This window comes from Temnothorax americanus, unplaced genomic scaffold (genome assembly GCF_048541705.1).
Source record: "Temnothorax americanus isolate GAGA-0224 unplaced genomic scaffold, ASM4854170v1 Scaffold22, whole genome shotgun sequence".
NCBI lineage: Eukaryota > Metazoa > Arthropoda > Insecta > Hymenoptera > Formicidae > Temnothorax > Temnothorax americanus.
Window position 1 is genome coordinate 3,540,115 of NW_027509360.1, and position 24,425 is coordinate 3,564,539.

Below are 24,425 nucleotides of genomic sequence, written 5' to 3' on the forward strand. Positions count from 1 at the left end.
GACACAACAAACGTGCTCCGTGCTTGTGGTCGCAGTTGTCACTCTACCTTCGCTTCTCAACCCCACCTCCAACGGGCCGGGCGTCGCGGGTCGCGGCTCGCGGCACCGCGCGTAAACCGTGTCGCCGAAATTCGACGGTTGAGATTACGAAAAACCGTGATGTATAAGCATGTGATATCGAATGTTCATCGCGGAATGTGCTTCGCGGAATTTAAGACGAATGCCGAGGTATGTGTCGCATTCGGTGAATATTGACTTTCGATTGCATTCTTTCGAACGATCGGTCTCGCTTTTCTCAAACCGTCAACTTGAATCGCGTCTCGCGTCGTGCCGCACGACTCCAGAATGAATTGTTGCCGTCGTTCTTCGGAACACGGATAAAGAATGCGAGCGAATTCTATTTCGTGTTTCGACATTTGCCGATCGTGGGGGATAGACGCGAGTGAGAACGTTCGTAAATCGATGATTTAATTGCGGTTAATCAAAATCGTCTGACAAGCAGCGAGTGTAGCGACCGTAGCGTCCTCGCTCGACGGTTGATGCTGGCCGTCCTGGCCGATTCGAGTGAAGTTGGTCGCGAGATTTACGAAATTCTCTCCGCCATGTTAGCGTCTACCTGCTAACTGCGGGACATAGCTTTGTTCGTAGCATCTACGCGCCGCGTCGCGAGATTATTATAATACCCGGGAGTGCCGTGCAAAGTGTCGCGCGATCACAAACGACGATATTTTCGTACGTGAATAAATACGCGGTGAACGTTGCAGCGTCGTGAGTGCGCCGACGGAGATGCAACGGTTCAACGGAGCAGGATCGAGGAGTGGAGCAGGGGCAGGGGGCCTGGGAGGCATCGGGCGACGGCGGAGCGATCGTGAGGTGAGTCATTTTTCTTGTTATTCGTTTATTATTTGGCTGTCCTGTCAGTCCTGCGGGTTCACTTTCACTTTCAAGGCGTCGCAAGCGGCTGCATATTTCCGTGTTAACTCATTCGCATAATTAATCCGCGAAAAATCATGCAAGTGATATTGCGACCGTGCGAATAAGAGAGACGCGATGTTCTCTCTCCTCACGTATATGCCGGAGGCCGAACTCCGGCAATTTCGCAATTTCGGAGTTCGATCTCCGGCATGGCGGCCGCGATTGTTTCTCGCGTCAGCATTTTTGAAATCAGATTTAAAATGACGTAAAAATAAATTTTTTTAAATTTAACGGACGCGTAAATAATTATTTGTTTCAAGTATCAATTATTTCTTGGACGTTGCTTTAATTGTAAAAATATTTTTATGTCACAGATCAACGCAAGGTTACAACTCCGCTGTTGCGCATCGGCCGGTGAGTTGTGTTTTTTTTTTTTTATTTATTTTATGCAAATAAGTGTGATCTGTACCCGTGCCGTCTCGGCCGTTTCGGTCGACGTGCTCGTGTAAGGATTAATGTCGTTGCAGCACGCTGCAGAATTCTCATGGCTCGTTGCGACAATACGCGACCGTTTACATAAATCTCGCACTAGCGTCGAGTGTTATGAACGATGCGGAAGCACGCGAGATTTAGAATGCAATATAGCCATTGAGCATTGAAGACACTGACCGATCGGAATGTGCGGGCGCTTTCGCAGAAATTTAATTACACATAAATTATGTACGTACAATAATTATATACATTAATGCAGAAAGTTTTCACACAGCTTAAATTATTCTTTGATGTCTGCATTGCACAGCTCGTACATTTTTCCGATGTGAAAAATCGTTTCTTTTGTCAGAAGAAAAGAGAATCGAACAAATCGCATCAGAAAAGATGTTATGTTTAATGTGAACTTATATTAATTGCTTTGTGTTGAAGTTTTATTGTAAAAGATAACTTGTTATTGTATTATATTTTATATTTAATATGAAAAATATTCAGAAAACAGACTTTTTTTTGGTAAAAAAGGTGTCTTATTGCACTAACATTTTTTTGTAATTTTTAATAGAAATGTTATGTCAGTAATATCGATTAAAGAAACATTACTAGTTTAATAAAATTTGATACAATGAATGTATTTTCAAATGTCGTGACCGACGTCATGACAGACGTCGCGTTCATTAGTGAGACATTATATATAAACAAAGTTTTAAGGCTTTTAGAATAATTATGGATAATTTCATTAATTAATTACTTTTAATTAAAATGAGTCATATTGCATCGTATAGCTCCAAAGATATAAATTAATATTAATTTCTTATGCAGACGCTACCTGTAGGATATCAACTACGATATCAGTTGCATTGCAATGTTGCAACACACATACACAACACAAAACACACGCACGCACACACACACACACACAAAGCGCCGATGAGCCTTCTGTGATAGGCGATTGATTTTTATGCACGCGCCTGTTATGTGTCGATCGGTCGGTGATGACCCGTCAACCTGTTTCTCATCGACGCCTCTCGCTCTCATCGGTGCTCATTTACGCGGCGCTTAATAGACAATCAAGCGGCCGAGGCGGCCGAGCAAATTGTTTCGATCGACTGCCGCTTCCGGCGACGTTCGAGGTCGCGGATGATTGCCTCGCTTTAGTCACTCGATTATTTTTCCCCGGTCCTACAAACGTCCTGACCTCGTACCCGTATTCGTCGTCGATCGATAACGCATCGTCGAGAGGATCCAGCGAAAGAAGCTGATGGAGGAACGCGCGAAAATGTGGGGAGATCGACAGGAAACTGCTCTTGAGGTCGAAACGTTCGATCCACTGGTTTTGATTATAGTCGCAATATCGCATTGCTCACCGCAAAACCATGGCTGTCGTGCCACGTGAAGTTGACACCTACTTACTTTAATATTACGTTCGCCACCGTATAGCAAAAAAACGCACCGCAAATATTGCGCGATATTATACGTATATAAGTTTTCCCGTTACATTTTCCAAGTTTCATCTTTGGAGCGACAAATTCAATACATTTTTAATATCCAATCTCTTTTTTTGACGCGCACTTCAGGAAGAGATCGTATCTTTCTATAAATATTTTAAATACTTATTAAAGTCCTCCGTTGTGGATTCGATGATTCCACGCATTTTTACAATTTAAACAATAAATATTCGCCAAGTCAAGATAAAAGCGAAATATATTTACGTCTGTATAACGCAAAAAATGTTCCAATTAAATATGTAAATCTATAAATATATATATATATATATATATATATATATATATATTGGAACATACACATGTATATATGGCAACGCAATCAAATCCACATAAAAATAGTATATTTGCTGTTTGTTCGAATTTTTGGAAATAATTGCATTGCTTGATTTGGTGTCCGCGCTGTAATGGAAATGAAATAAAAACAAAAAATAATATAACTGCAGTAGAGATAGCCGATCGTTCGCGACAATCGGTAGTTCGAGTGCAATTCAACACAGTAGAGTAGTGCAATCATGCGTCGGACAAGAGCGACAATTAAGTAGTCAAAGTTCGCAAACGTCAGCCCATCCGGAGGAGCAGCTTTTTTAATAACGTATACGGATTATTTAACTACTTTTAGAGCCGCGCTTTATGAAAACCTTGAAACCAAAGGAATGAGACGTAATAAAGAGTGAGGAATCAAAAAACAAAGAAGTAATTTAATCGTATAATATTCTCGGAAACAAAATATAGTTCAATGTATCACACACATATTCTTCTTGTGTGTAACTTTCAGACTTAAAACTAGCTAACTATAAGACTTGGCATAAAACAATCTGTCTACATAAATAAGTATTAGCATTATACGAATTAATTAAATGCGGAGGATACCTGTAATCATATTAAATCCTAAATAATGAAGCAAATTATTAAACTGGAGCAGGAAGATGGCCGTTTATTCTGTTAATGGCCATCATTTCATGCAAACTGTCACGTAATCTCGCATTGAGTTTCTAAACAGAAAAGCAAAGTATTCCCGTGAGTTATAGGTTTCAGCGAATTGAAAGAATTGCGACGTTTTTTTTATTGATCCGAGTTGCGTTAACCGCTTATAACCCCGAACTTATATAAGTCACGTAACATGAACTTCCTGATTTGTTAGTGTGTGTGTGTGTGTGTGTGTGTGTGCAACGGGTCATAAAAGTGGATCAATCATTATTTACGCATGAAATTGAAATTGTTCCTTAGAAAATCGATCAACGATTAAAAAACTTTTAATTTTTCTTAGGTATCATAATTATATCCTGAAAATACAAAAAGTTTTTTATCTCAATTTCTTTTCGTAAAATAAGAATATTTTTCTTTCGTCCGATTCTGGAGATAAAGCCCAGTCTGTTTAGTTTGGAATTAGTCCTTGATTATTATAGCGAGTTAAAAAGAAACACATTTAATTGAACAGCGAAATATTAGAAGGAGTGCACAATTAGTTTTTACATTAGATCATCTTTTTACAATTTTATACGTGATTTTTTTTAAATTTACGACGACATCAATAAACAATATTAGATATCAATGTGCATTACAACAACTGATTTTTTGAGATTGGAACGCATTCTGAATGATATATGGTACATTTTGAATAAAAAATTCATCGCTATAATTTTATTAATATTAAAATTAATATTAGATCAAAGGCAACTGCATTTATTTATGTATTACAATTAAATTTGCTAAGAGAACTAAATATGTAAATGTTATAAACCACAATTGTAGCAAGTAGTTCAAGGAAAAATGCAGCATTTGACATTCTCTGGCCCGCCCTTGGTTCCGCTTAAGATTAAACATCGATGGGTCAAGGCCTCCGCCGTTTTGATGCACATATATATTCTTGTGTGAAATGTACCTCAAAAATTCCAAAATTGAAACCACGCCCAATATCGCGGTTTTCTACGCAACATGAATTAGCTGCGCGAATATCGCAATTTAAACGCACCAGCATGTAATAGCGTGTTGTTCCACCATTGTTTTCGTTATTGAACCCGTGTTTTCGTTCCGAAATAAGCATCCTCGCGATTTGGTCCCGCGCGTACTGCGCAGTATATAAAAATTTATTAAATTTTTTATGGGATTAGATTGAGGGAGTATATATACCCGAGGGTTTCCCCTACTAGAGGGACCCGGGAATTTCGGATCGCGCGGTATCTGGGACTCCGCAGTTTCAACGACGAGCTACGGTGAAATCGGGTGAAATACGATTGCAGTGGGACAAGAGCGGCGTGAGGAGCGACGAGCGACGGTTTTGCAGCGGTAATGTGAAACAGGCGCGCGAGGTCCGCATTCATATTCGGTTCTACGACGTGCTCCAACCCGCGCCCATTGTTCTCGCGCGCACAATGGAGATCTTTCTGACGCGCGGCGTGCTTTTTTCGGCGCTTGTTGCTCCGATGGTCGGCCGACTAAACTTTGCCCGGACGTCGCCGCCGCCGTCGTCGCTGCCGCTGCCGCTGCCTCACCACGTGCGCAGTGCACGTCCCGCCGCATACCCTCCCCCCCCTTAGTAATTTCCCGCACAAATGGATATAGGCGCTCTGGCCGTGTACGCGCCGGGAAACCGGAGGAGGGATCGAGTGCCGTGAGAGGGTGAGGAAAATGCGCGACGAAGGAGAACGGGAACGCCACTGTGCAGAGGAGAAAAAGGAGAACTCTCACCGCCACCGTCGCGTTGAGAGGAGCGAGATAGGAGAGAACTCTCTCTGTGCCACTGTGGAAAGCGGCTACGCGCGCAGTAGGATTCGCCTGGGGATAGGTCAATCAATGACCTATTTAAGGTGTCTTCAGACCGATCTCCCTCGGCACCCGCTGCACCGCGTTCGCCAGACTCGATCGGGGCTACTCGCGCGGCAACAAATACTCATGTGGTAGCAGAAATTTTACATTCAACAAATGAGGCGGAAGTGCTGCGCCGTTCGTAGGGCGTGAGAAGTTCCATAAGTTAAAAAAGTACGAAAACAGAGCGAGCAAGCGTATCCTTGAAGAATTTCCGCCGTTGGAAGCGTTACGTAAAGAAGGCATTTAATCGCCTTCAGATAGTATCGATCGAACCTTCGAATTTTTATGCGCTAGGTATCAGAATTACGTCCCGAGAAACGACTTTTCAGAAAAAACGAAATTTTTCTTGTCCCAATTTTTTCCGTAAAATTTATCTTTTCTTTTACTCTAATTTGATTTCGAAATAAAATCTAATTTATCTACAATTAAATGTTAATTTTTTGATTATTGTGACACGTTAAATTTAACAGTATCGCAAACGCTTATTCGAATGTTGGAAACAGCGCATAATTGGTTTATATTTTAATTCATATGTTTTTACGATTTTATTCTTTAGAGCTATAAAGATCCCAACGCGAAATAGTATTAACTTTAGCTGTCAATCTATTAATGTACATTATAACGTGGCTGATTTATTGAGATCGAGTTGAACTCATCGCGCATTCTGCATAAGTGCGAATATGTAAAAATCCCGTTTCCGTCGATAATTTGTTTAATTGAATAAATGCGCGTGTACCTCGATATCGCGTTCCAGCATCTAATCTTATTCAATGATACGCCGCTCAGCGACTTAGGAAAATCAACAAATTCTGATAGTTACAACGAATGCTGACGCACGCGCAACCTTGCGTAGTCAGAGAGATGAAATAAATTCCTAATGAAGATCGACCGGAACAGTTCGCGTCAGCTTACCACGACCATGAAAAGCGAATCTGTATTCGTAAAATGTACACAAAGATGTTCCCCTCACAAAAGCTACCGTAGAAATTCGATATCCCCAATAATCACTTCTAATTCTGTTTTGGAGAAAGATATTTATCGGGATTGTAATATATATCTAGACAATATAAATGTAAAAAAACCATCCTAAAATACCTGTTAATTATTGAGAGATTTCGTAAAAAAGTGTAAAAAATGTTCTGGTTTATCAGGTGTCCTTTTAATATCATAAAGACACAAATATTTCATCTTCAGAAATTTGAGAGGCGAATCTTAATCTCTTAGATTTTCTTTAAATGCTCAAAACATATGCAAAAACTAATTCTCTTTCAGAATTTCTATAAATTATTTATATAAATGTTTTCGATTTTTATGTTGATTGGAGCGCAGTGCACGAAAATGTGTATGTAGGTCGACGTATGTGGTATAAAGCGGAGTTTACCATACCGAGTCGTGAAGTAACAAAAGGATATGGATTAGTAATCAGCGCAAGACACCAGTTGCGCGGTCGTGTGGTCTGGTCGAGATATCTGAGAACGATCGGAATAAAGCCTGGATAGGGTAGACCCTCGCCTTCCTCTTCCTCGTCCTCGTCGTCATCCTCGTCGTCGTCGTCGTCATCGTCGTCATCGTCCTCGTCGTCCATATCGTTCTCTCCAACGTCATCGTCATCCTCGTCCTCGTCTTCTTCCCCGATCGCTCGCTTGTTGACGGATTCGCGAGCCCCGTCCTCGTCCTCGTCGTCCTCGAGGTCGCTGAGCTCCTCCACGTCGCTGTCGGAGCCCTGCTCGCCGACCCCGGTCCCACTGACCGCCCTCGACGCGGATCCGTACCGGTATCCCTGAGGATAGTGCAGCGACATCCTCGAGTACGTCGAGTGCCTCTTTCTCGCGAGCGCGGCGTTTCTCCGGCGACTACGGAGGCCTTTAACGACGTCTCGGCCTCCTCGGCGTCCGGGGCTGCGTGAGGCGACGGTTCCGGGACTCCTCGACCGTTCGGGGGGAGATTCTCATCGCCCGATCTTGCTGCACGTCCGGTCTGCCTTTCCGCACGCGCGCGACTCGCTTTTGACTAATCGCGCCAACGATCGTTCGTTCTCGCTGGCGTCATCGGGGATGTTCCGTGCTCTCGATACGTTGCACCAACTCTTCCGTCGCGAATACGACGACAAGTGATTTCCTTTTTCAATACACCCGACGTTTTAATCCCGATGCTCGATGCGGGCTGTTCCACACTGTCGCGATCGACGTAGCGAACGAGTGCCCGTCGATCGCATCTTACTCCGGAGCCGGGGAGATAGCGAATTCAGGTGCAGAGTTGCACCTCTCGATGCGCCTGCCCGGTGATTCTTCTCACCTGCGTTTCTCACCTGGGGACGTGACGAGCGCACAGTAACCTTGCCCCGATATCGCGATGTCCCCGGAGGATGTGCGGTCGCACTGCGATTTTCGCCACGAGGTCAATCAGTGCGGGGGAACACGCGAGATCCTTCTCGAGAAAGAGAAGATCTTTCGACGGCACGATCTTAAGTCTCGGAAGAAGAGCACGTGAAGCGCGTGGCCGAGAACTGATTCACTGCACCACCACCACCACCACCTCTTTTTCTTCCTCGTTCTCTTCTTCCGGGTATCCTTCACCTGGCTGATCCTCCTCTCTCGTCAGGTGCTTATCGACCGCGACGTCGGTCGCGCGGACACGCGGGCACCAGCGCAGGCTGTTGTCCGCGAGGCGAGCGTCAAGCGCGAACGTGTGCGGTGGTGATGGTAGCCAGCAGCTGAACGCCGCGCGATCGCGGCCGTGTTCACGACGACGACGGTGCCCGGCGCAGCGTCGACCGGTGACTGAAAAAAACGTCGAACATCCTCTAGCCGAGAATGGCGGACGCATGCGCGACCTCCGGTGTGTGCGTGTCCCTCGCCTCCGCGTCTCGCGACCTCCAACACACATCCTCCCCCAGAGAAAATCCGGAGATCTTCCTACTCTTTTCCACCTCTTCTCGGTCTGGCGCACCATTCTTCTTTTCCTCTTTCTCCACCTCTTTCTTCCGCTCTTCCTCGTCCTTCTCTTTCACCCCTTGGTCGACCGAGGAGTATCTTCACGGTTGGTACTCGAGGCGGGCAAAACGGAGGGAAAAGAGAAAGAGAGAGATAGAGGGATGGAGAGGCGACTGGAGAAGATCCGGCGAAGTCCTTGAGATCCTTGGTTTTACTTTCGGCACCAAGTGACACTTGTGTCTTTTTCTCACTATTTGTTCGAAAGGTGCTATCTCACTTCGAACTCCGCGTCCGTATCGATGCTCGACTAATTGATGATCCGCGGGTCATCGCGTGATCGGCATCGGCGATTTTTCGGCGCGGGGCTCGAAAAGTAATCAAGCGAAAGACTAGTTCAGAAAGAGAAGTTTCTTCTTTCGGGTTACGTTTGAGTAAGGGAGGAGGAGTAGTGAGAAGGAGAGCATCGATAACACTGGGGGTGTATTTGATGGATGACTATTCGATGACATATTATCGAAGGGTTGAACTTCGCTCGATAAAAGAGCGATAAGAAATCGCGACGATTTTTTTCTACGCTGTTGAAATTCAGTATTCATTTTTTCCGGGGGACAGCAATTTTCAGAAAATATTTTCCAAGTATTTTCCGTGCTTGTGCGCTGAAAGAAATTTATCGGAAATAATGTATCAAAAATAGAAATGACGGTTAACTTTTCTATTCCGAAAAGAAATAAGTGTACATTACATTTCGACGTTACAATATGCTGAATTCTGAAATATCGTTGTTGATATTATTAATATGATATCACATATATTAAAATTATTCTAATATAATATAATAGTATAATATATTAAAAAACTAGCATATTTTTGTTTTAATTTTCGTCAAAATTATTTTTTTAAGACATTCAAAGATATACATTTAAATATCATGAGCTTTGAAAGGAGCACTTCATCCATGATATTTTACTTGTTGCAATGCAATAAATTGAATACAGTAATACAATAAATATAAATATTATGCGTTAATTCCTGCACAATTAACGACAGACAGCGATTTTTCCTTTTCTAATGCTACAGTTTTCTAGCAAGACTTCAATGGTACGGAAGTCGAAGAAAAACGTCGTAATGGTCGCTGCTAACTTTGTATGCGCTTCGTCTATTTTTGCTCGGAAGCCGGAAAACAGAGAAGAAGCGGGCCGCATGTGCATCGTGCTGTTACGCGATTTATCGAACGAGTGAACGACAAGGTAGTGGCGATAATCAACCGCCGGATACTGGATACGCGATTAAAGTCAGCGCTGTGTCCGGAAACGATCAAATTCGTTGGAGATTACAAACGCGCCGTCGCGTCGTCGGCCTTTAATCGACTCCGCGTGCGCAGCCGAAAATAGAAACCCAACCACGCGCGTTTCTCGTTCGCCGTTCGGTCATTTCAAGTGGCTGGCATAATTTGCGGCATTTGATGTTTAGCGAAACACGCTTCTCGATGGTTATGATAAAAGAAAAAAGAAGCAGAGAAAAAGAGAGAGGAAAGGGAGAGAGATGCTTCTCTTTTTTGTATATTTGCAACGTTCTATTCAGAATGAAGAACTCTTACAACGAAATACAGCAGAAACGAGTTATCGCGGTGTTGCTATTGTATATCTCCATACATCTATTTTATTTAGCACGTTATCAATCTGTTTACGTACGAATATAACAGCAGCTGATTTATATCGACTAAGTATACTAATTTATAAATTAACATTGCACTATTTAACATGTTTTACACAGATAAAAGTGTGTCACGGATGCGCCGGGATATATTATCGAATATTTCGGCGACGTCTTCTCCTGTTGCGTTGTTCTTCTTTGACGCACATCACAATATAAATCTTACTGTGCATGCAGTCTTGCTACTTATAAGTATTATAGGAAAACTCTTTCTTATCTAATTCGGAAATGGAGAGAATATGATGATGACGTAAAGGTATCATCGTCTAGTTCTTCTATTTATTTTGCTAATTATTAAATTATTACGGAACAATACTTATTACTAACCGATTATTATACGAGCACTCCATTCTGCTATTAGACACTCGTGGATGTTCAGCATTTCAATCGTTTTCTTAATTTTTTTGCTGTATAAATGTAATCTGAAAAGAAAAATCCAGAAATGTGATGAGAGTATCTAAATTTTCGTGAAAATTTTTGTTAGTGGTAGAAAAGAAGGCACGCACCTCATCGTCATTTATGGAAACACAATCGTTTCATAGATTTGTATAGAATTCGTTCAGCTTTATTTTTGAAGTCGCTGCAATCTAAGTAAACTTCTAGCCGCAGCAGATTAGAGCTGTCGATTAAATTGTTGAATAACTCCGCGCCGTGAGCTATAACAATAAAAGACATTAGATATTTGATACTTTTCATATTTTATTAATTAGAAATGTTAGTGTTCCTTTAGCCTTTGACCATAATATACCTAGATTATATATTGAAGACCTGTATGTCGATATATAACGATCAAGTGTAATGAGACATTTAACAGACGCGCTGTAAATATTTGGGTATGATGATCTTTACGGCAGAATGCGGCTGTGCTTGGTTTCGTTTACTTGACCTAACTGCCGTGACTATGCGCATTAAAGTACCTGGTGTTTAATGGTCAAACTCTAAAATTACCACAAGAGCAGTCGAACGTACTGTTTTTCATCCGTGATCATCGGAGAATCCTCAACCATGAAGTAACTGCTATAGTCTCCAAATCTCAGAACAATCGGTGAACTGAATATCTTGCAGTTTATCCATCTGATCTGATGCGATTAAAGTTGGCTTCGTACAAGTCCAGCAATCTTCAGGAGGAATGCACGTATACTGGGATGCTTCTATAAATTATATCATACATTTCGTATCAAGATATTGACAGAGGTAAGATCTCCACAGTTGAAATAGCACGTCTTTATATCTGTCAAACAATATCGATCTAGCGTCCGTCGTTAATTCGTTACTTCTCATTTTTCATAGCTGTTCCAACATACGCGAAGTCACTTATCGTAAGATCTATAATAAGATCACGAAATCTGTCACGACAATTAATGATGATATTATTCATCACGATTCATTACCGTTCTATGCCGTGACGTCCCAGTAAAGTCGCGATTTCTTTATTTATTCTTTTATTCAAACATTCCGACATCTTCATTAATGTATTTTTTGTAGATCTTCAATTCTGATGTCGAAATTAACGGTAACTTATGTTCTTCTGCGCATGATGAATTGTTTATGATCTCGTCATAAAACCAGAAATAATATCGCTTAGATCAAAGCTTGCCGAAACAGATGAATAGAAATTTTAATGTAAAATTTTTTTAATATAAAAAGTAATATAAAAATGAGATTAGATAAATGCAATTAATCTTTAATGAAATTGTAAAAATTATGTTACGTAAGTTCAAATAAGTAAATTAAAATTCCATTAAATAAATGGCTTAAAAATCAAATAATAATAATAATAATAACCACTTAATTTTAATTAATCAAATTTTTTAATTATTAAGGGTTTATGAACTTGTAAGTGAAATGATTATCAAGCAATTGGAAACAGTATGCACAAGTAAAAATCCATATAGAAATATGAATATAAATAAAGAAACCAATATAATTAGCAATACGGCCCCATATGTGAGAAATTATATTGGAAGATATACAGATCGTACACTAAAATAATAAAGAAAGGTTATATATATGAAAGGGTTTTAAAAGGTTTCGTTAAAAAGATACAGTGTTTAAATTACACAGATCACTGATTGTGAGTGAAGCCAGTAGGATGGCTTTCACGTTCACCAAGTTTAAATCCATTAGGTTCTTATGTTTAGGGTTATTTAAAATAGCTAGTTCATTCAACTCTCGTTAATGTAGATAATTTAGGACAACGAATTTTTGACGGTTGCGTAAATCCATGTGTAATTGTACAAAAGTTTATGTAGATTCTCAAAAAAGAATATTTTAAACATTTTTTTCAGATTTAAAGCAGTTAGTGTTTACATTAATAATAATAGAATTATGAAATTTCCCATTTTTTAATGGCTATCTATGTAACAAAACTTTTCAGAGTTTGTATTTATATATAGCTTTTTTCTTATTGTTTTACTGCATAGAATTCATTCTCAAAGTTTGTACAGATTTTTTAGTTATATTTTTTAGTTATATCCCGTATACAGGATGTCTCAAAAATTATTATTTATTTTATGAAATGAGGGTAATTTAAATAAAAATATTTTTTTATTATACGTATATCTATAATTATATACAAAATATAAATACTGAATAAATATAGTTTAGAACTTTATTTATTATTATAACTTTATTTCTACATATGCCATCGATATCTATAGAAATCTCGAACCGTTTTTAGAATAATATCTAATCTATATAAAATGTATTTCGAATCGATAATTGTCGACACTTTGCATACGCTCTCTCTTGGTTGCTCTCATGAGAGTTTTTTCAATTTTATGTTCAAACTTGTACACAGATCCAGTTTATAAATCTCTGAGGAAGTTTACAAATTTGCTTTGCTTGTAGGTTCGTTTTTATAAAATTTTGCTATAAATCTTTTCCTAATTCCATTACATGTCATCCTCTCGATTCTATATTATTGGTTACTATATATGTAACCACGTTCTTGCACATTCATCTGAATTAGTAGAGTCTGAAAAGAAAAAAACATCACAAAGTTATAATGTTAATATTCTTATTTTGTACAAATATATACGGAAGATTATATTAAAAAACAAATAGTTTTTCTATAATTCTCTTAGAAATTTTCGGAACAGAAGTATTGCATTAAAAAATATTTGTTTCTTTATATTATTTTAATAGATACACAAAGTACTCTATTTTTTCATATATTTTTGTACTTATTTCAATAATGTTAACTAATATCATTATTAAATATATGAGATTTTTAACATAAGAACATTAATTTGCTATAATTTTAAATCTGATTATAAATTATATAATTAAACGTGAAATAATGTTTAACAACTTATAGAATTAAGGAATATACAGGTTATATTTGATTTCAAAGTTGATGTGTTTTGAATGCAATTACACTGTTTCATTAATAAATTACTTTAATAGTAATAGGTACTCACATATGAAAAAATATACTGGCTAGTTTTCACACAATCATATACTTACTACATATTTTCGTGGTAATTTTTTAACACTGCCAACAATATTATGTCTATGATCAATAACGATGTATAACCTGTTCTGTTTTGCCCAGGGTTGGGGGTTGCAAGGGGATGTTTTCACATGCGCAGTAAAGCAAGCATTAGCAGGCGCTATAAAACTTCAGTTCCGTACATATCTTATAGTAATAAGGCATACTGTTAAAGCCCTTATAAAAAAAAAAAAATGGTAAAAATAGTAAGAACATTTTTATATAAACATCACAATTTATGAATAGAAAAAAATTAAATCTGTTAATCTGTTGCATTTGCAGTAAGTATTAATTTAATAAGTATTTTAGATAATTTATTATAAATAAAAATTCATATATTAAATTATACATATAAAATTGACAAATATTATTAGCTATATACACATATTTGTTTACTATATGTATAAATTAATTTTTTATTAAATGTTTACTGTACATTTATATTTAATATAATATTTGGTATATATAAATATATAACAGCAAGAGAAAATAAATAATTTATATGATCTCAGAAAATATTCTGGGTTATCTCAAAGCACTTAGGGTCTTATTGAGAATAGCCACGTGGTCGATGATGTATGTTACGCACGCGCATATCACTCCGTTCTTGAATGATTTACCCACAGATATAGAAGTCTGTGGATTTACCACTCGATTTCCCAACTGCTTCCTGTGCTGTGCAGTCTCACCATTCGTTGGGAACATGTTCTTTTATGGATATACTTACCTACACGTGTATATATGCTTAGAAAATGTTAATAATCAACATTGAATCGGTAAAGAAGTCTTAAAAAAGCGGAAGCTCGTCTTCATTTTCACAAATTAGAATCAGATTTCAATAAAAACCAAATTCTATGACATATATAGACCAACATTATTGTTATTGATGTTTGTAAGTACAAACGGTTTTGGTATTCGGTTTCGTATTAATTATATGTGCGCGATTGATGTAAAATACGTTCGAAAAAACATAAGAGAGAGAAAAGGCATCATCGGACGTAAATCGTTTTCTTAGATATAAACGTCTATAAAAATTATTTTATGAAGCACTATAAATATTTCGAGACAGTTCAAGTGTTTCATAATGACTATACTTTGTTCTTTAATTTTTGATTTCTCGTAAGAAATTCTGACCATTTCGGAGCACTGTGAGATACTTGAAGAACGTGGACATAGCATGTTATCCGTTGAAAATATTCGTTGATATATATGTTTACGTAGTTCAATGTACACGTTTTATGTACATAGAGGCGCTAGACACACACACAAATTTCACTTAAAACGCGGGCATATTTACTCTTAGGCTTCTCTCTGTCGTGATTACCTATATAAGAGACTCCGGAAACCCGAAGAAATAAAAATACTAATATTATCGATTATTAATATACAATTCTTCACTGCTGATATCTGAACAATTAGTTTATAATACTGTATTAAATTAATAATTTATTATTATATATATGCTTTATAAATAAAAATAAATTTTTTCGACGTAATAATATATTACATTGCTGCAAGACTGCATTTTTTCATAGTAATCACTTGTGTGTTTAAACAAATAATATTCCTAAATTTTTATATCTAATTATTTATTAGCGACGTTACCTTCATTTTTTAAACAAATACTTTGCTATATCAAAAAACACTGCTGTTTGTAAGTTTTCTCAAAATATGCACGTAATTTGACAAGATGTTACATATTTCGGTTTTAGCATCAATTTTACCATCTGAAACAATACAGTTGCCGTTGTTATCGGAACTTCACTCTATTACTGGTCTGCTTGAGACAGATAACGCCACTGCTAAATGTTTGACCAAAATTTATTTGTCCCAGTTCGAAATCAATTTTCAGGAGAAACAAAAAGTAAATTTTAATAACTTTTATTTAATTGTTTAGAATTATGTTATTTTATTATTATTTTATATATTAAATTATACATATACATTTTTTATATAAATATATCAATAAGCACTTACAAAAATTTAAAATAGAAAATTATGAAGAAATTACTTTTAAAATGTCAAATCTGTTTAATGTGGAAATAATGACAATGTCTATAATATATAGCAAAAGATGTACATTATTTTATAATTTTAATAAATGCTATACACACATGCACATATACACTGAAATTAAGGTTTTAATAGCAGAGAATTTGCCATGAGTAGTACAACTAGTTTATAGTCACACAATATTCCAAAATTAATCAAAAAAGGCAAATTAATAAAAAATTTATTCTTGCATTAAAAAATCGTTTTATTTTAATTTAAATACATAATTAATTTAAGTATCTACAATCTATTCAATATTTATCCATTTTGAAACATATTTATTATTCCATTTTTGTAAACATATTTATTTTTTGCATCAGCGCAGTAATGTCATTGATAAACGGAAAGGATTTCAGAGATTGACTAGAATTCTCTTCTTTACAAAAATACAGGCCGCGAGCCTTTGGTTAAATAATCGCGCGCTCGTCGCGTACACCACCGTTGAGCTCCACGCAAGCAACCCCCATTGCTCGTACTACTACCCGTAAGTAGTTATGCTCGTTTTAGCGCAGCCGCGTGCGGCGCCTCCACTAGTATCGCGCCCGTACTAATTTGGCCGCGTGGGGTGGTAGGGGATAGGCTGAGAGCGAGAGAGCGTGCGTCTACGTCAGGAAAAGCTCCGAGCTTATTGGTCCTGGTCCATTGTTGCGTATTGATTGCTGTGGAGCAGTGGTATGGTCGTCGGGACACTCGGTCGTCCTCGTCGTCGTCGTCGTCGTCGCCGTCGGTGGTGCTCAGTCGATTAGGTTAAGAGGAACGGGCGCGCGCGGTTGCAGATAGAAGAAAGAGAGAAAGAAGAGTGGAGAAAAAGAGGAAAAATAAAACTCGGTCGTTCGCGTCGTCGTCGCGCATCGTTCGTTCGCGTTTCGCTCGCGTACGCGATCACGACCCGCGCTTGCTACATCTGCGCACCATACACGCACGCATTTAACTGTAAAAAAAAAAATAAAAAGAGTATAATCATACATATATACACAAATAGAAACACAAGAGAAAGAGTGAACGAGGGAGAAAGAGAGAGAGAAAGAGCATATATAAATACAAGCGAAGCAAACGGGAACGAGTCTCGCGTACTTGTGTATTCGTACGAGCGCGCGTATGTGACACGCGGTAGTCAGTGTTCAGTGAGTCGTGACCCCTGCCTGTACTCTATTGCTCCGGCAATCCCTTACGATCACGGACTTCGACTGGAAGCGATACACACCTGCGGCATCACAGCGGCGGCGGCGGCAGCGGCTGCCGCCGAGGGTGGTGAGAAACGAGTCAACAGAACGAGAACGGCGCAAGACCCTCAGAGCCATCAGGATCGAGCATCCGTGGCTGGTTACTGCGCGTATCGCGATAGCTGTGCGAACGAGAAAGCGGAGCGCCTTCGCCAAGGACGCCGTGTTCGGGACTCGGTGCTTCTCGTGTGTCCGCGGAGATATCGACGTGTACATCCGCCTCGGGATAGACTTGTGACGAGGTCCGGGGATACGATTCTCAGTCGGACAGTAGTGCGTCGACCAGAACGACGGCAGTCGTTTCATTCAAGTGATCCTTGAATAAAAGGAGCTTGCAAACAAGGAAGAAAGCATTTTCGGAGCAAACAGATACAGACATTATTAGGCAGAATTGGAGGAACAATCGTAAAAGAGTGATAGGAAGAGAGAGAGAGAGAGAGAGAGAGAGAGAGAGAGAGAGAGAGAGAGAGAGAGAGAGAGAGAGAGAGAGAGAGAGAGAGAGAGAGAGAGAGGGTGAGAAAGGAAGAGTACGAGAGGTGGTGAAAGAGCTAGAGAGAGAGAAAGAGTGAGGGATAGGGAGAAGAGGGGGGTTGAGAAGGTGAGAGTGGAAGACGGGCTCCGGGTGCCAGCGAGTGTGCGTGACAGGAGAATAGAAGGGAAAAAGAGATCCGGTGATTTTCCTTCTCGAAGAGAGCGCACGTTTGCAAAAGAAGAAAACAAAAAGAAGAAGCTCGTGGGGCAGCTGCATACCGCGAAGACGCGGAAGCGAGCCGTGCACAAATCTTTCCTAGCGCGTGTCGCGCATCCACCGGAGGCGGCGCGAAATTATGAAGCGCATAAAGTGCGTCCTACTGGCCGCCGCAGCTGCCGCTTGTGATTGTGATAGTCGCCGGTGAATGTGTGACCCGGGGGCAGCAGAGATCCGCCGGGATGACGACCGAAGGGACGACCGTGCAGCCCCCGGTAGAAGGCTGCCTCAAGGAGCGGAAATGGTGGTGCTTCCTCCTGTCGAGCATCTTCACCTTCCTCGCCGGGCTGCTGATCGTACTCCTCTGGCGTGCGTTCGCTATCCTCTGCTGTCGCAAGGAGCCCGAGCTCTCCCCAAATGACCCGAAGCAGAAGGAGCAGAAAACGGCCCGCCAGAACAAGGAGTTCGAGGGGACTTTTATGACCGAGGCCAAGGACTGGGCCGGCGAGCTGATTTCCGGACAGACCACCACTGGACGTATCTTGGTGAGTTTTTTTTTTAAATTGTGTTTTCGAGGGTCAGGACTATTAGGCACATATATAATATAATATATTATATAATGCCGTCAATATATTTATACAATAATTTGTATATACATGACTTATATTTTACTCTTCGTGTACTCTTAATCCATAAATTAATTTTATTATTAAACACTATTGCGATATTGAATATGTTTGTGAAACAATTAAAAATTAAATTAATAATTTATTACCAAAAGAGAAATAACTTGATTTTTTACATTTAATTTATCCTCTACAGTTATTTTCTCTATTTCTTATTATCATTTTATTATATATATGTATATCTGTATCATGTATTTTAATTTCGAGATTTGCTTGTTTAATTTATATTAAAAAAGAACAGTATATTTTAATAATGTTAAATAAATTCATTCTGGATTTCTGCTATTAATTTTCTATTTTTATATTTTGTTGCAATAGAGAATTAAATTAATCATCTCTAACATCCAATTGTTAGAAAGTATAATATTAAACAAGATTTATATATAAAAGAATAGAGAAGTATTAAGAGAATAATAATTTTTAGTAATTCTGAAATATGAAGAATTTAAAATATAACGAATACGTTAGCATTACTTCCTTGTACATCTATTACTAATACTCAAGGATAAATACTAAACACACCAAGTATGAGTTTTTCGTGTTGACAAATATATTGTGGAATCTTAATTTTACAATTATCTATACACACATTATATTTTCTCAACTATCCCAAGTTATTTGAATAATATGTATTAAATATAAAACATTTTTTAAATTATTCTGCTAGATATAGAATCGTATCTAACATTTATAATTTATCCTTCATTGCTAGTTAATACAGTATAACAGTAAAAAATTCTGATCCATGTAATAATTTCTCGATTCGAAGTTTGTTCACAGCAAAGCTACATTTATCAGACTCGATAAAATTCTTCCGCTGCAATACTCTTAAATTATGTTTGTAATCGGATTTCCAGAAATTGAAATACAATTCTCTGCTAAATAGGTCATACTCTGGAGAAAGTACAGAACCGATTTCAAAAAAAATCCGATAAGAGTGTCGATTGAGAGGAAGGAGAGAGGCGATGCGAAACAGAGGGATATAAAACTGTTCCGGCGTGTAGATTCGTGCCAGTCACGAGACGCCATTACCGAAAATTCGGGTCGGCATCAAACTGTCGTTTAAATCTAATTCAGCTTCGAAAGTTCTCTCTCTCTCTCTCTCTCTCTCTCTCTCTCTCTCTCTCTCGATTTCGATCCTGACTCCATTGGACACGATATCGTGGCAGGAATTTCGATATTGAGGACTCACCCGCCCCCGTTCGTACCACGCGCCGCGGTGCCCTACCCGGACGCACGAGGATTGACGTCGCGCATCCCGGACGTGCTACAGGGTGAGAACTGGTGGCGAGACGTGTATACACGTAGATTCGCGGCCACTTACACGTGTACGCGCGCGTGCGCGCACACGAGACTCCTAGCCTCGAGCTCGTACGAGAGTACGAGTGTACGTGACCGGTGACCTAGTTTTCGTTCGTGGAACCAGACACGGCAACGGTCCCGAGGTAGAGGGGTGGCTTCTACGCAGTGCGTGTTCCACCCTGGGAAGTGCGTTTCCGTCACTATCCGATCCCAGAGTCTTTTCTTCGGCCCTATCGATATTGAATCTTCTCGAAGCGCTCAATGTTCGCGAATACATTTGCTCCTTGAACTACACGGATAGCCACCCTCTTGGTTGGTTATTCTTCTTCTTACACCCTCGCCCTTGCTTCTGGCTGAATGCGTTAAGTCGAATGAGAAGGCTGGGCGCAATTTACGAATGGCTTTATTCAAATTTTATAGTCAGGCGGTAAGAGAAGCTCCCGTTCTATCAGAGGCATAAATCGGGGGAATGAATCATAATTTACAGTCGCGATATCACGTTGGAGTAATTTCGGGGACTGCGATGAAGAAGAGCGGCTCTCGTGGCTCTTTCCTCGCTGGTGAAAAAAAAAAAAAAAAAAATAGATCGTGCACTTGTTCCGCATTTTGTGCGATGACGCAGAGCTATCGGTGTCGTGCCCTTGCGGAAACTTAGCCTACTCGTGGAGGCCGAGCCTGACGACAGATTACAGTCGACCATGCGAGATCGAGTCGACGAAGTTCAGATTGCAATTACAATTCCGACTGGTGAATAATAGGAACTTTAATACTATATCGCCGATCTCGGATTTCAGTCCCGGCCCGACAGCAAGCTGTATTGATAGTACGGTTTATTGATGACAACGATATCGGTGAACCGATTTTAATATTCTCTGTGATAAATAAGGTCGTGGGCGTTGCTTATCTAGTGATCACTGACCAGATTATAACAGTGCGAAATTACACGGTGCATATTGCAATAATCACTAATGCGGAAGTCGATTATGAATCTTTAATTGTCTATTATCGCCGGAGTGCTACAGATTAGATAAATTAAAAAATTTATTTACGAGAATAATGTATCACCAATATTATACATATATCTCTGAAAAGTGATTAAAAGGTAATGAAATGATTGTGATTATTATGTCAGTTCCTTTGCATCGCTAAACAGGAAAAAAATTTCTAAACTTCTATACTTCTAAAAACTTTAACTTAATAGTATATTAATAAACAAATTTTAAATAATACACATTTTTTTATATTTAAAGAGAGTGTTTTTAATTTTTGAACTTAGATGTCTACGTGAAGTTCTATTTATCTGTGTTGACATTAGACTATTAAGTAAAAAAAAGTCCAGAAATTGCTTAATAATGATAATTAAGATGTGTTCGATGATTAATTAACGCGATCGGTTTCTGTCTGACAATGTTCTGACCGTTACTACTCCGCCATAAAATTAATGTGGTCGAATATTGTGCATAAGTTTCTTGCTGGTCAGCGAGCCTGTAACATTTTACATTATTCTCTCTGATGAAAGGATTTACATTATGCCATAACAATAACGTCATCTGAACAATTTTTTAATTTATTAATGAAAAGGAATTTGTAGTCATTGTAAAGAAAATAACATATTTCCATTTTAATATAGAAATTGCGATAAAAATTTTGTTGGCCAAGTTAATGTTGATTATTTTCACTTTTCCAGTTTACTGAGTTTACACTTTCTAATTTTCATTTACAAGTCAAGATGCAAAACAGTTATTACGCAGAGAAAAAGTACAAAGCAGAAAAAAGATTAAAAAGCTACAAAGTTGTTTCATGAAATGGGATTTAGGTCAAACGGTTTACACATTGAAAGTATTGAAAAATAAAATGTTTCTTTACAGAACGATACATCAATAGATTAAATTTTCAATTTTTATGTAAAAATATCGGACGGATTAAAGTGTCATCTCGCTTTTTTGAGGATTATATATATATATGTATATATATATATATATATATATATATATATATATTAGTGAATATTGAATAAAGAATGCTTTAAAATATCGTTATTATTTTTGGAGAGATTGTATGTATTATATTCTTACGTTGACAGGTAGTTAAATGTAAGTGAGGTGACGTTGACAAGATTCATGCATTTTTTTTTAAATACCGACAATGGACCGACTTTCGTGACGTAATCCTTGATGGTATTTATGCTCAAGTACCATTGTGGCTATCGAGATATGATTTGTATGTTAATTGAGCTATCTGAATTTCGAGTGGTATATACATTTACATATATTTGAGCAAGTTTGCTAGACGATGTAATCCACTTTTGACATGATTTTGGGGAGTTGATCCCAACACGAGAGATATTTAACACGCAGAACATTTTATATCACAACACAGTCATTTATATAGTAACTGTGAGATGGAAGTAATAATAAGAAATAACTACGCTTTTAATTACATCTTCGAAATGAATACGAAGTATAAAGATGTAACATATTTTAATATAAAATTTTGTCGTACTCTAACTTTTTTAATATTTTATTAAGTTTAAAATTTAAATGTAAGTGTAAAGTTTGACACAAGTGAACAAGTTATACATTATGATGCAAGGTTATACCTCTACCTTCTGTTAATAATACAATATAATATATATTTAACAAAGTTTTTAAATAAATAATGTAACGTAATAAAATTGTTTATATGCTAATTAATTAATTTTGATAGTCAATTAATTAAATTTCTTTTCAACAATAACTTTACTCACAAAGTGCCTGATAAGAACAACCCAGAAGAAGCAGAATTTGGCAAGCTGCTCATACCAACTTCTCGTTAACGATATTTATCTATGTCACGTTCCATATATTCGTTCATTTTTGCATGATTATATCGAATTTTCTTTTCTTGCGCAAAAACTCATTATACTTGACGAGCGATGCGAAACGTCGAGCTCTAATCCTCTTTGACGTATCAACTCCGGTTTTTCTAGCTGTCACGCGGGAATAGGTATAAAACGCTCATTCGGCCGTTTCGGAGAGCCAAGAACTTCTCGAATGTTTAAACTGTCCCTCGATCGCCAACTTTTTATCTTTAGCTGTGCGCTATGCATCGTTTGATACATTACAAGCGAGAAACTTTTAACCGGACTTTCCCCGATAGTTTTTTCGGTGTTTACGTACACCGTAAATAATAATATATACGCAAGAATATACTGGTAGGAACTATCAAAATTTAGGTATAGAATTTGTATTGTTGGAGTGGACACAACGCGTACTGCGACATACGCGAAATAATAAGACAATTAAGTCATATATCGCTGTCATAAGAATTTATATCTTCCTATCAATATAATATAATTCAGTAAATAAATATTTTATTTCTTTAAAATAAAAGAATATTAAAGAAATAAAAATTGTACTCTTGAGAGCTTGCGATAATTGCAAATAAATCCGAGAGAATCGAGTAGAAAAGAAAGTCAATAAAAATTCAGAAATTCCTGCACAATGGGGTAATATATTATACATTATATACATACATACTACATATTACATCTGCCGCGCATAGATTTCAATTTACGTGCGCGCATAAACGCTGCTAGATGAATAATACAGATAAATTATCGGATGTTATGGTAAAGATATTCATTGCTTGTTAAAATACTGTCTCTTGTTAAAATGCATTCGCAATATTCTGCAAAGGAAATAGGATAGCAGGTCACGATAACATCAATACTTCGGGAGGTGGAACAACTAATGTCATTTTGTAGATTGGGATAGAAGAATTTTATTTAGGCATTTTCTATATACCTGCCGCTTTTGAAGTGGATTTCTTAGCTTTAAAGACAGCTGTATTCAATAAATGTTTGTAAACATTTGCAAATAATATTCTTTATTTTTCATGTTAAAAATTAACGAATATTTTAAATTATCATTATTATACAGAATTTGCGATTGATTGTTACGATCAATAATTAATATTTGAAATATTAACAATAATAGTCATTATACTTGTATAATATGCCGATAGACTTATTATGCAGTGATCAGAGATAATTCCGTTAACGTTGGTTAATAGTTAAATTAAAGTTGATTGCGCACTTAAAATTGCTTAGTCATAAGATTCATTCTTTAAACACAATTTGAATAAACCAACTTTGTAAAATCGGCTTCTGGCCTATCAATTCCACACGTTTACTTTCATCGACGAAAATGGTTAACGAAGTGGAATTGTCGGGAAGTCGGAGCATCGCTATCACGGAATTACGTCATCGCGAATAATGTATTTGAAGCAGAAAAAGACAAAAAATCTATAGAGTAGAAGAATAATAATACTATTGGAATTTATTCGTTAAACATTCAATATTTCGGAGAATCGCGAGACAATCGTTTCCGATGACCGAGCACTCGCCGTTTCATCTCCAAAAATGTCTTATACTCGGCGCGGTATCGACGTGACGAGATGAGTTGCAGCGCGATCGTTCGCGTCACATCGGGCACTTTATCCGTCAATAACGTCGTTGACATTTACCTTCGCGGCAACCAGCGACGAAGATAACATTACCCGCGATACAAGTTACTCCAGCGTGGACGCGATGTAGCGCGGACCAATCATCGAGCGTTGGTGGTTGTTGTTGCCATTT

The 24,425-nt window shown here is 38.1% G+C and overlaps 2 protein-coding genes and 1 long non-coding RNA gene across 52 annotated transcripts in view; 1 reads left to right on the forward strand and 2 right to left on the reverse strand.

Annotated features, from left to right (window-relative positions):
- Ca-alpha1t (Ca[2+]-channel protein alpha[[1]] subunit T) overlaps positions 1-8,502 on the reverse strand; it is a 50,513-nt gene extending 42,011 nt beyond the window's left edge. Inside the window, exon 1 of the mRNA XM_077407430.1 lies at positions 7,130-8,502. Within this exon, the coding sequence (XP_077263556.1) occupies positions 7,130-7,518 (389 nt within the window). The 5' untranslated portion in view covers positions 7,519-8,502. The remainder of the gene's footprint in view (positions 1-7,129) is intronic.
- A 1,568-nt stretch (positions 8,503-10,070) lies between these two features.
- LOC143898104 (uncharacterized) lies at positions 10,071-13,946 on the reverse strand. Its single transcript, XR_013257095.1, has 5 exons — positions 13,786-13,946; positions 11,755-13,340; positions 11,333-11,514; positions 10,870-11,019; positions 10,071-10,785 (listed from the first exon to the last, which is right to left on the reverse strand). It is a non-coding gene; the product is annotated as an uncharacterized LOC143898104 (long non-coding RNA).
- A 2,577-nt stretch (positions 13,947-16,523) lies between these two features.
- The window catches only part of Slo (calcium-activated potassium channel slo), a 100,290-nt gene continuing 92,388 nt past the window's right edge, over positions 16,524-24,425 (forward strand). For 15 of the 50 annotated variants that reach the window (XM_077407272.1, XM_077407250.1, XM_077407256.1 and 12 more), the window contains exon 1: positions 16,527-18,364. In XM_077407272.1, the coding sequence (XP_077263398.1) occupies positions 18,062-18,364 (303 nt within the window). In that variant the 5' untranslated portion in view covers positions 16,527-18,061. Of the gene's footprint in view, positions 18,365-24,425 lie in introns of all 50 variants that reach the window. The other 35 variants (XM_077407277.1, XM_077407289.1, XM_077407261.1 and 32 more) reach the window with 4 other exon arrangements.